Source organism: Bombus impatiens, unplaced genomic scaffold (genome assembly GCF_000188095.3).
Source record: "Bombus impatiens unplaced genomic scaffold, BIMP_2.2 scf_0151, whole genome shotgun sequence".
In the NCBI taxonomy this organism is placed as follows: domain Eukaryota; kingdom Metazoa; phylum Arthropoda; class Insecta; order Hymenoptera; family Apidae; genus Bombus; species Bombus impatiens.
The window spans coordinates 2,002,331-2,015,950 of NT_176570.1; the positions used below are offsets into that span (position 1 = coordinate 2,002,331).

At 35.5% G+C, this 13,620-nt stretch overlaps 1 protein-coding gene across 2 annotated transcripts; it reads right to left on the reverse strand.

Annotated features, from left to right (window-relative positions):
• Positions 1-107: 107 nt before the first annotated feature.
• On the reverse strand, positions 108-13,121 carry LOC100746212 (ABC transporter G family member 23). 2 transcript variants are annotated; one of them, XM_012382308.3, is made up of 13 exons: positions 12,922-13,121; positions 12,575-12,784; positions 5,635-5,845; positions 3,853-4,123; positions 2,922-3,344; positions 2,596-2,682; positions 2,401-2,513; positions 1,847-2,235; positions 1,583-1,698; positions 1,437-1,507; positions 1,247-1,335; positions 996-1,172; positions 108-925 (listed from the first exon to the last, which is right to left on the reverse strand). In XM_012382308.3, the coding sequence occupies exons 3-13, from the start codon at positions 5,841-5,843 to the stop codon at positions 624-626; spliced, it is 2,247 nt and encodes a 748-aa protein (XP_012237731.1). In that variant the 5' UTR covers positions 5,844-5,845; positions 12,575-12,784; positions 12,922-13,121; the 3' UTR covers positions 108-623. The 2 variants fall into 2 exon arrangements, with proteins under 2 accessions (XP_012237731.1, XP_003487368.1); XM_003487320.4 differs by having other exon boundaries at positions 12,575-13,121.
• Between the last annotated feature and the right edge of the window lie 499 nt (positions 13,122-13,620).

Here is a 13,620-nt window from a genome sequence, read left to right on the forward strand (position 1 = left end):
AAGTGTAACTCCGATGTTCTGTAAGATTATTCAGAATAAAATCTTTTATATTCTTTTATAAAATAATATTTATTGACTTTTATTATGTACTTTTTTATTGTACATTGTTTACCTTCCATGTAACATTTTTCTAATACGATCGTATGTACATTTGTATATCATAGAATACATTTTTTGATATACAATGATATAAAAATAAAGACTACAATTCGCGTTGTCGTTTTGCTACGATATTAAGAAAATGTACTACTATCACTTACAGAAAAAGAGGTCATTGGTTATTCTATATATCAGTGATTCTGATATTATGAAAAGATTATACAACTACAATTTCACGCCTTCTTTACGTCTACTTACAATTACATCGTGCAAACAATACAATCACAATTTTGTAGTAGTATTGAAGTACTTATGAAGTATATATATGTATAATAAATATAACGTAACCGTGTTGAGCAACAAGAAGTATGTACCCTCAATGTATCTTTTATTTATATTCCTCTTGTATCATCCAACCAATCATCAAACGCTGTATATTTTATACACTAAATCTTGCACTATAAGATATATTCACTCATACAATATCCAGTATAATGTTCGATCTATAACTTAATTAGAAATCCTTATCCTTTCTTGAATTTGAGCAATAATATCGATATAGTCATAAGCACGCATATCCAACAAAGCGTAGCGATGAAACCATTGTAAACCGTAGAGCGCGACATTGACCATCCCCTAGCTAGCATGGCTCTCATTGATTCTGTGCTCATTGTTAGAGGCATCGTATAACTAATAATTTTTAATAGTTTATGCATTCCCTCGACAGGCCAGATTATTCCACATAACATCACAATGGGTAGAAAAGCACCCATCGCAAGGTAAGTCGCGGTTCTTTCGCTTGCAGAGCAACATGCAATAACGAATCCTAAAGATTAAGTTTAGTCGATTAAATGAATAGTAATAATAGTTATTACGATTATTAAAATGATTCATACCTAAACACATTCCACACAATCCAGTGAGGATAGTCAGTAGGCCGATCAAACCGATATTACCTTCACACGTGATATCAAATATTGCGAACGAAACTATTAGAACCATTATCGTTTGGCCTGCCATTATCGTGAATTGAGTTATAACTTGTGCGAAAAGAATTTCCGTTCCAGTGAGACCTGTCGATAGAAAAATCATCTATAATTTTTAGTCTGGTTATTTTTATGTGTATACTTAATAGTTTCTTATTTACCAGAAACTAAACTTCTTTCGAGAAGACCTTCGTTTCTTTCTAACAACATGGAGCCGGAAGTCAATGCAACCGACAAGAAAAAGATTATTCTGTAATATGAAAATTTTCATTGAATAAATAAAGTTAAGGAAATATAAAGTTTTCAAGATGATATTAATCAAATAGAAAATATTTAATCATAAACACTCACGTTAAAATAACACCTGGTGCTGCAAAGTCGGTGAAATTTGGATCCGTAGGACCATATATTGGTTGTCTAAACTGCAAATCGAGAAACGTATGTTGTTATAAATTCTTACTATTTCTTGCCATTTCTTTTTTAAATTATCAACTTACATCAATCGGTATAGTTGATAGTTTTTCGCTGTAATTGCAAGCCATTGTCGTTTCCTCAGCAAATGCTTCAAACGAATTATAAATCTTTTTTTGAAGGAGATACCCAATTTGCTGATCTAAGAGAGAAAAAAAAAAGATTCTCTCTCTTTTATGAAACTTCATAAATAACCGCTTATTTGATTATATCTTTTAGACTCATAGATTTAAAAAAACTGATGAGACAAAATTCTGGAAATTATTTGAAAATTCTAATGGTAAACTCACTAGACATATCCATGACGATTTCTATGTTAGAGTAGTCTATATCCCAGTCGTCGGCATCTTTTCCATACTTTATTCTCGCTTCCAAGGAATCCGTGTAATTCGAGGGGAACATTATGGCACCCCAAGCATCGCCATTTTGAACAGCATCTCTAGCAGCGTCTTCGGTGTCATATAGTACAATGTCCACCTCTCTTTTATCTAATTGTTCTAAAAATCGACAACTTAACAAAGTCCAATTACAGCCTTCTGACGACGTACAATGTGCCACGTTGCTGCTGTTTAATTCGTGATTCACTATTGCCAGTTTCAGGCCTTCCGGATCTTTACCGATGGAGAGACAGAACAGAAGGATTTGAACGACTGGCAGACCGATGATAAACATAATCATGCTGAAGAGAACAAACATAAAGTATATTTAAATTTTATTTCATTCTTTTCGCTTCTTGATTAGCAACTTCCCCTTTTTCTCTCAAACTTTGTAAGTTTCTAAATTTCGAGAAGGAATGCTATTTTATGTAACGTGTTAATTTAGTTACAATTTCACTTTTACTTACCCTACATTTCGCCACATCCACAGGAAGTTCTTCCATATAAGAGCCTTCATGTGCATCGGATTGACCATCCTAGACGTTCCGTGACACTCATCTTCTGGTGGCAAATCTGACACCTGTATTACAATAATGCTATTCAATGTTAAATAAGAAACGATATATAATACTTAATCACCAAGACGAGAATTTCGAACGTACATTGAGATGATCGATGACGATACTTTTTCTTCGACTAGAAACACTGACGTTGTCGCCAAATTCACCGCTCATTTCGTCATCTACGTGCTAAAAGAGAACATAAACGTATATAAAATATCAATTCTAGAAAGTATATAGAAAAACTGCCGGAACATTCACTTAAAGGAAACTCATTAATAATTTACGAGAAATTCATTTTTCAAAATTTGATAAAGACAAATAATGTATTACTCGAAACGAAGCTAGAAAAAGGTACAAACCAGGATTCACAAAGAATTGATAAAAAGACTAAAGGACGGAGTTAACGAATAAATATAAAAACGTACACCTTCAGGAGGAACACCAGTAACACTGCTGAGGATACTGCTTCTCCTTCGAAGACCCATATTTTGCTTTCTGCTCAGCTTTAAAAATACATCCTCCAGGGTGTCCACGTTGTGCATCTCCATTAGTCTCGTTGGTGATTCTTCAGCCAATAGCCTACCACTCCTCATCAAACCAATGATACCAGCCTGTCTAGTTTCTTCGATATAGTGCGTGGTAATTATAATGGTTTTATTGCTGTTCTTCGTCAGATCGACAAGATGGTCCCAAATATTCTGTCGTAAAACAGGATCTACGCCCACTGTGGGTTCGTCCAGGATCATCACCTCTGGATCAGCCAGAAGAGTCGCGGCGAAAGAGACTCGTCTCTGCTGACCACCTGACAAATTCTTCACGAAACGCTTTGCTGTTGGCAGCTGCAAAAACTGTTCAAACAATTGGCGTAAAATATTTTTTCTCCTGTCCGAAAAATTATTTGCGATGTGTCTTAATTTTCAACGAAAGTACGATTTTCTTATTTCTTTAATTTTTAGAAAGAGGCATTTGTCAAAAATAATATTTGCAATTATAAAGCGGTGGATTAAGCTTTTTGTGAGTCTGGCGTGCCAAACTTTTGAATATTTTAGAATATTACGAGAACCGTAAATCATCAATTTTCTAAAAAGTTCAACTAATAAAATACGGTGTATATGGAAATAATATATGCGCTAATCATTTATTTGCATTAAACGGTTAAACGGTTGTACTTGATCATCGTATTACGTAAACAAGCGTGTTACAGCGAATCAATTAGTCGTCCTGGACAAAAACTGAGCAACGTCATATTTGTCTTATAATCATCCGGCTTTTTTTCCTCTCTCTTTTTACTCGTCTTAAATATCTACGTCATTACACGACATTAATATTATTTCGATTGAAATGATCGAATCATGCCTTTATAAGAAACTCTAGCTTCTGCTGTACTTGCTCCGTGGTCATACCAGCGCACCAACCGAAGTATATGAACGTTTCCTTTATAGAGAATTCGCCGTACAATGCGATTTCTTGCGGCATATAACCCACTCGTGGACCAGGAACACCTGATCCTTTGGAGCCTGGTCGACCACCGAGTACCCAGATCTCACCGGAATTCAGACGCTTTCGACCAACGATGCAAGAGAGCAATGTGGTCTTTCCACAACCGCTTGCGCCGAGCAGACCGTATCTGAAAACGAATATAATTGTTATGTCATTTTTATCGTTGCTAATTGAATATTAATTTTTTTTTTGTGTAACAAGTGACAACTTGTAACACAAAAAACAACTTGTGTTACAAGTCTATCATAGCTTGTGATTGTATATTGTACATATGTAATAAATATTTCGAAATGTTTAAATGCTGACAAATAGGCAGACTTTTGTGGAGATTCCCTGATTTCATCGTTTATTATTTATTAACCATATATTTCATATATATTTGCATATTACGTGCATCCTGTATCTTGAAGTTTCTCATAAAAATCCGTCGTTTAGCGATAGCCATTTAACGAATATTGCGAAAGAAATATGTACGAATTTTTTTTATCAGACGTAATATATTTATCAATTTTCTACCATGCTATTGAATAAATAATATATCTTCGTTTTCGTGTATCACGCGTAGTTCATATAAATATAATTGTTATCTCATTGTTCAAAGCTATTTGCATTGTTTTCGATTTATGCTATTACAAGATTAGCTACGTGATTTTTATATCGTGTCATTAGGTATAATGGCAGTGTCATATAAAAAACAAAGTAAGTTACAATTATTGTGACGTAGAAAGTCAACTTCCTTGTGATTTCCGTAATTGATGATCATTTTTCTATGTAAGATATATCCACAATATCTTAATGTCTTACACTTTGTTTTAATAGTCACGCGATAACAACCTTGTTATCTGCATAAATAATTGCCCCATTATTCAGAAAGACAAGAAAATATCTGGCTGCAACCCGTATACGTATAACGTTTGTTATACGTAAACGTTGCTTGTACAGAATGTTTTAAATATTACTTTGATTTGTAGCAAAAAAGAACACGATTAAATTGTATGTCTCGGACGAGAACGATCAAAGGGCAGTACTTCGTACATTCCTTAACAACGATATTTCATGATCAAATATTAGCACATCTCTGCCGATCTACTATTTCCTCTTCCAAGTTTCCAACAAAGCAATCACTAAAGTTTCGCGAAAAAGTTCAGCAAATATATAAAGAGACGAGACTCGAGCCTCTCCTATATTGTCTCAATTGTGAATTACGCCTCGATCGACTAAACCAACTAATTCAGTATTTTCCTTCAGTCATCGCGAACATAAGGAACAAGGAAATTCAACGTCACTGATTTGTCTAATATTATCAAATGCCTCACAACGCTAAACACACCTTTATATTCTGATATTTTACCATATGCGCAGTTATGACTGGGACAGCCAGAATTAATACTCGAATTAATTCACTTAGCGTTGAATTTTACATATGGGAAAATTAAATATAAGGTGAAATCGTCTTTCGTTCGATAAAAATGTTACCGTTTCTGTCGATCAATTCACGAGATCATTCACCTTGTTCCGTTAACTCGTGGAAAAGAAAAGAGATGTAAATCAAAATAAGAAGAGAAATGGTAGATTTGCATATGAATTTTGGCTGTGGCAACGTTAGTCGTAGAAGAAAGAGTTAATCAGGAAACTTACATGGTGCCTTTCGGCACGGTCATATTCAGCCCATCCAAAATAATATTCGGGTTACTCTTGGAGCCATACTTTTTGTAGGCTCTCCTCACGTACACCGCTTGCCTCTTTTTCGTATCCAGAGTTGAAGATTGCGTTTGAAGCGGAGGTCTTCGAGTTTTCAGTTCCAAGGAAGCGGGCAGCGTGCCTGACGGACTGCTGGTGTCCTCCATTTCTACGACAGAGGAAATAGTTAGTATTTCCGTGAAAGTGATTCATAATCGATGAACCATTTCACGCACCATACGTTTACGTTCTGATCGTTGGCTGACTAAAAGGAATGCTTAAAATCTACCGTGTTTTGCTGCAGCCACTATGAAAATGATTCGACACTGCACGCTATTGGCCAAAAATTTCCAATCACTGTTATTTTTAAGAGCGATCGATTGCAATTGAAAATAGTATGTCAGAGAAGTTTTAAAGCGCGCGCAAACTACTGATGCAATTTATCGATAACGGTGTCGGTACAGATTATATGGAATGATGATTCTTCGTCGCAAAATTGATATTCCTTTTATTTGAAAACACGTCTGATTCGAGCTATTTGCGGATTTAATTTCAATAATGTATACTGTTTTAAATACATAACGTTAACAAACAAGGAAAGAAGTACTTCAACGGGAAAGAAATATTTGCGTGTACATTTGTTACTTTTAATTTGTTATTCACTTTCAGCGTTTTTTCCAATACGTTTCTTCAGCAGTACGTATCTCGCACTATAGTTATGCTAGAAAATGACGAGGATCGATATTACACAGCGAGTATACTACGACTAAATAATTTCGCATGATTAATGGAATTATATCGACAAGTTTAAGGAGGTTTTAGCTGTTTCCTAGTTGAAATAACAGCTGAGTAAGAGGCAACAACAGGTAAAAGTGATTAATTACAGTTACATCCAGCTTCACCTGTTTCTGTATCACGTGCACTGCCATGTTCGTACAGAGCAACCTGTTCAACGCTACAGTTCCAAACGCCTCTAAACATAATCTATTGGAGTCATTAGTGTCGCAACTAGGAGCGTTAGAAACGTAACAAAATTTTCACAATGGATTAAAAGACGCGTAACGAAAATTAGTATTCTCTTTCTCTACTTGTGAATCATCAGACAAGATTTTAACAATATCGCATGACTCAAGTGACGTGGAAATTACCAGAGAAAAATGTATAATTTTTCAAGTTAACGTAACAAATTCATCGATACTGAAATTTAGTAAAATCGTGCCACTTATTGTCAATATCTACGGCGTTGATTTCAGTCAGATGGACAGATCACTATAGCGATAATATCACTCAATACGAAGGATATTACACGATAAATATATATCGCTAGAAAGATGTCGTAAATGTATCTCTATCTTTCATCAAGAAAATTGTTCAATCTATTTTATTCGAACTCATTTTTCCTAAAAAATAATTTCAGATATTAAAAATCGACAATTTCGTATACGATCGTCAGATTTTTTAAATCGATACGTAAATTGTTCAACGAAGTCAACACTGAAAAACATCTTTTTCGCTTATCGTGGAGATCGTTAACCCATTTGCATCCAAGTGCGGATTAATCCGTGTGCTGCAACTGTCTTCTATCACCAAGAACGGATTATTACGCAATCGGACGACTTTCTTCTATCACCAAGCGCGTATTATTACGCACGTTGCCACTGCTTTTTATTTCAGTCGCCAAGTATTCTTCAGATGTGAGAGATCACGTTTGACCCGTTTGTCAACATCTCGCCTACGTTATTTTCTAAACAAGTCTTACTTTTTTTTAAGTACCGCCAATCTTAATTAAATTTAACAAATTCAAATTTAAAGAATATTCTAATTTTATAACGTAAACTAAAGCGACGCGTTGCACGCTTATCTAAACGTACTCGAAGAGAAACGGTCTTTAAATGCCATATTTGCGATGTACCATTATGTATTGACGATTTTCAAGAATTCCACGAGAAATAATACGATTTAATTTTCATTTTAATCTAAATAATTTTTTTTTAAATAAATAATTTTTACTTTTTCCCTCCGTTATAAAGAATATAAGATGCGATGTTTACGAAGTATTGTCAATCATTGTCTACCAATCGTTTCGCACAGTAAATTCTCGATGAACTCCATAAAGAATTCGGCTGTCATTTACTACACCTACGACCACCGCTGATGCCTTCAACTGTCCTGTTAACCAAATCTCAACGTGATCGTCGCGAAGAAATGGGAGTCTACGAATTCGAAAAGTTTCTATAATTCATATTTATATAAGTAATAAATTTCGTATTGGTTTGTATCAATTCCACTATCGTGAAAGTGGAGACGAAAGTATCGTGCAAGTGGATAATACCTCGTATGGAAATACCTAATAAGAAGATAATACCTCGTATGGAAATTCGACAAAAGAATTTATGTGACAGCACTAATAAAAAATCACAATATATAACGCGCAATATACTGCCAAAAGATTTTTTTAGCTAGTATTTAAATATCCTAGTGAGTTATCGGTATACGCAACGAAGTTACCGGAACACATGTTCTCAAAAATGTAACTTTGTACAGGCAAATTTTATTTTACCAAATTATTCGAAACCAAAATCCGTAGGAAATTAACAAACTGACTCGCGTTCATCTTCTGTCCTGTTAGCTCAGCTTGGATCGTTCTAAAATCGTGTCGCGTCCCTGAAAAGATCTGTTCGACTGGACAACGGTCAGTCGAACGACAACGGTTCTCGGAACCGAAATTGCACAACGAGATGGTTGTCGAAAAGGAGAAAGAAAGGCGGTAAAAGGCGCGAAGAAAAGGAAAGAAAGAGATATCGGATCGGGCGAACGTTCGAGGACATCGAGACGCGGCCATCGACAAAATCGAAGAAAACGCGCGGAAACGAAAGCCCGATTGAACTTTCTTCGGTTGGCTGGACCAGCCGGAGTTAAGTGAGAGTGAGTTTGTTACACGCGTTGCATCACTCTCGAATCACGAAACGAAAGACCGCGTCGATTGTGTACGAAGGATTCTCCATTGCCTCGGCTATCGTCACGACCTTTCTACGCAGGTTCTTTCGAACGATTCCCCTAAATTGTCTATTGACCCATTTGCATCGTGGCTCTACGTGGAGCGACGCTTGGTTCGTTTCCTTCTTCTTTTCTGTGCAACCAAAATTCTGATTGACAGTACAGCGTAACACGGATTGCGAAATCGGCCAATTCCGCCTAATCATCGTATTTTCGCCTGGAAGATTTGCCGGATACGCTTGGCCAGAAATTACAAGAAGCTACGACGGAGAAACTCGATCACCGTGAAATTCATTCAGACCGACCTCGATAAAGTTACCTGGTATTAACAAATATGACGTAACTTTGTACGATTTAAACGTATGATATTTCGTCGATGAAAAAACAGTTGCACGAAATGAAAGATTACGTATAAAATCATTCGCGAGAAAGGAAAGAATACTACTTTTATCAGACTATATCGTATCTTCCATCGTATTTGATCGTTAACTTATAGCCTTCCTTATGCCAAGAATTTGGAAATTTTTAAATGTTCTTTGAGTGTCTTCCTCTTTGCCCCACGATATATTATTTCTTCTGTTATAATACGTTCGATTCATCATCTGAGAAATCGATTACTTTATATTCAGTTTCTGTGATTTGTCGAGTCGTCAAAGCTGGCCAATTCTATGAAAATATTTCTACATAATATTGTGATAAACACAGTGTAGTATAATGGTTTCTGCAAGTCTTGCTTCGTTAAGCTATAAATTACATTGATACTACATTAGAATTTTTAAAAGCATAAATCTGCGAAGTAGATAGATCGTGCTGATTAAGTTTGACATGTGGCAGTGTCTTTCTTTTTTGTGAAATCGCACATTTCTCTTTTAACGAAATATCCTATATGCATAGCTCTTGAAATACGTTTACACGTGAGCTACAGTTTTTGTAACTTATGCAATAATGCGTTGCGCAATAGTATTTATAATTAGGATTTTATCCTTCTTACATTCGTTCACGGTTGAGAACCGTTCTTCGTGTAAAGAGAGTTGGAAAATCGTAAAATACAAGACCGACGATTAATCATTCGACAAAAGCTTGGGGAAGTAACTTTTCATATTTCATGGAAAACGAACAAGGACGTGTTTGGCTGCATATTGCGAACATGTAAACAACCGGACATGGAGAAAGAGACAAGCGTCAAGCAGATTGGTAAATATCCTCGAGTTCATAGTAGACGTGCAAGTTCATTGAAGAAGAGCTGTCCACGCGAAGGTCCAAAGAAATGGAAAGTGATTAGACGTAACTTTGGATAAGCGCATCTTTCTCAATATGTTGAAACAGAGATATCTGAAGAAATACTCATCGTGGAAGACAGTGAAATATTTTAATGCCACGAATATGTGGAAAATTTTGGGAAAATGAAAAAATTCCATTCTTTGGCTTTTTTTTATTCTAGTCCTGCGATAGAATTTATGTTACTGTTGGTAGAATAAATTCCGGATTTCTTAACAAGAGGTACTTGTCAAATTATGAATAAATAATTATCAGGAAAAATTAACAATTTTTTACTATTTCGTTTAGCACGTATCTGCTACTATATTATACTTCGTATAATATGTGTTTGTCAAAAATGATTAAAAGAACGAATGGAATGATAATTGAAATTTCGTACAGATTGTAATCTTCTTCCGGTCTATTTCTAGACAAAAATGGCTAATTCGCGTAATTGAATATTATTCGACAGTGAAAACGACCTTCACGCAGAACGTGCGTGCGTAAACGATCTTAAGTTTTCCAAGAACTCGATCGACCGACGCAAAAATTACGACGAAGTTAAATACGTAAGTTTAATAACATATAATTACAGATAACTTGCATTAAAATGATAATTTGAAATAATGAAAATGAAATCATGTCGACTAGTGACGAAGTAATTGTTAAGAGAATTTCAATTTATTAAAACTCGTAAGATAAATAGAAAAGGATCGAGTTTTACTATTTTCTGTATGCGATAAAATGTCCGAACAGATTCTCTGATTATATGAGAAAGTTTATCGAAATCCTATCGAAAGCCTAATTATTGAATTTAAAAAGACAATAGATGAGACAATAGAATTCAACATCGATGAAATATACAAATGAAATAAATATTTTAGAAATTTCAGAACATCTATGTAGAGTCTATTGTTTCTTATTTTTGCATATTGAATTTACCTCTAAAATTGTACACGTGTTTTCGAACGTATTGTACTATTCCATAATAATTTATTTGTTTAACCTGATTAACCGGAATAAAAAATACTTGGAATGATGTACTATATTTTTTTCATTTCTACTCCAATCTCTCTTAAATGTTCAATTTACGATCGTGTTTGTTCGTAATTTCTATAGTGTTACATTAACGCTATCTACGTACGCCACTAGATTATTTGATGCAATTTAAATTACGAGGCTTAATTAAACCGAGACTGATTGCAATCTAAATTGTCGTGAAACCAAATGTGTATTAAGAACAGTTATGAAACATTATGTTCTCTGATGATTTCGTCATATTGTACTCCTTGTTTTAGCTCTACTGAAGGTTACAATTTTGCTGATGTTTTTTAGTATCAAATTTGCAGGAATTCCGATCGATTATTACATTCGAAACTTAATATTTCCTTTGGAAATTCTCAGGTTCCATTACCATTTAGGTTTTTAGTACCACATCAGCTTTGTACTAACATGTAACATTAACATAATGTCAATATTATGGTAATTGTCATCCTTACTACACATGACATGTATCAACAATGATATCATCCCGCGTGTTCATATTTTCTTTTGCTCGTAATGTATTCGAAATTTTAAGGAAGACATTTTCAAAGTCTACTCGGAAATTTTTCCACTACTCTGAAATTCACGCGTTACGATATACAGATATCTTTTTTATTTTTGACGCAATAGAGTTACGTTAATCATAATTGTACGATTCTGTTCTGATTATGCTTGCAAAGACTTTCTATTTCATTTTACTCCCTTTAAATTGTTTTTCTATGGGCTAGAAAATTGTTCTCCTTAATGAGCTTTAAACTGTTATTGTCGTTTCATCTTTTGTGTTAGAGTAACGAGCATAATTATGTTTCGACAGTTTCAATTACATCGTTACTGTTAATTTTAGTAATATACGTATGCTTTCATTAATCGTTTATTGTGCATATCACGGAATAATACAGAATGTAATTGTGTAATGTTTGCTGCAATCTATAAACAAAAGCATAAATTTCGGCATACGTTTTTGTAAAGATTGAAATAAAGAACTGTAAACTAAAAGAATAAAAGAAAAGCTAAAGGCTTCAAGTTTTCGTCAGCTGTATGTACATCAGTTGTGAATTCTGGTCGAAAGTTTTAAATGCGATTTCCATCTCTTTGCATAAAGAAAATATGATATTCGATATGAACAATGCGATTATCGTTTAATTAACAGCTAATAAATAAATGATCGCGATTAACAGCTCGTTAGTTCTCATTCTTAACGAATTACACGTAAATCGTCAAAGCAACGTCAACGCGGTGTACACGGGATTAATATTTTTTACACGAATCAAATTATCTTTGCATGAAATTTCACAAGCGAAACTTCATATAATTTCCCCACTTTACATTCTCACATTATACAATCCTAGCAAACGCGAACGCGTGCTTGTTAAAAGACTTCCTTCCGTTACTTGTCACGCTTTGAATACAATTTTAAATAAAACTTCCACTTGACTTTCAATAGTTGATATCATCATCGATACTATCCTAAATGATATCGACGATTTATAAGGATATAATATCTATTATAGCTCGAGTGATCCGGCACCTGTAATCTGTGATCAAATCACCTTTCCCTGTTCTTCCTTCTCATACGTTCGTCTCATAGGCAACCACTAACCTGTGACGCGTACTCCGGCAACGACGAATAGCAGCTTCCTCAACAGCGAACAACGAGCACCGTACCGATATCTCGACTCAATTGCATCGCACGGTTCGATCGTTCATTGGCAACTCCATCGTGTTCGAAAATTTCCGTATCCAGTAAATGTCACCACTGACTTGCGACGATATCTTTCAATCACTTTCAATATTAAAATAGATATATCAGCTGGAACAAGGCAGATAGATTGTTTTTCTCGTTAGAACATTCTGCTGCTTCCCCAGTGCCAACGATGCTCCCGGAAGCTTGGTTTCCCCTTCACCCAGAGTTTCTCCGCACAAAATAAGAAAGACTCTCGAACTAACCACGATTTTCCTTACTGTCACTTCTTGCTCGAAAATTCCTTGCAAATTGGTCGCAGGAGTTTTGAGTCGCGCAAGTGGTTGCCGGTCGAGAAATGGCAACCAGGAAACAGGTAACGCGATGGAAGAGTGGCCTGGCTGCAGTGCCACTGAGGACTAACTTGGTTGGCTACAGAGCGGAGAATCAAATGCTTGTGCAACACATCGGAGCGGTGTTCACCGCCACGGCAGCGGCCAGACCAGTTTGCAGTGGGGGAAATCGCGGGTCCCGGATTATTACAAATGCACGCGTCCAACCACGTATTCGCGGGTTGAAGAATTTTCTTAGAAACGAACCACCGTCTTTGCCTGGCCGTGTTTTTATCCACAGCTACATTTTTTTGCGATCTTAACGACGCGTTTAATCTTCAGGCTACAGTCTTCAGGCTATAGGCTTCAGGTCTCCTGATTTCGATTCCGAAATGCGGCATTCAGAGTTTAGAGTCGAGGGAGCAGATTTCAGACATTAAAATTCCAAGAGCGCAGGATTAGTCTTGGAAGTAATCTTAGATTAGTTCAAACTCTAGCAAATTCCAAGTTCAAAGTGCAAAGTGCAGAAGTCAAAGCTTGAAATCCAACAATCAGAGTTCGATGCACTTTAGAGTTCAGTGCACTTCAGAGTTCAGTGTTTAGTATTTGCTCATGGTTCAGAATTCCGAGACT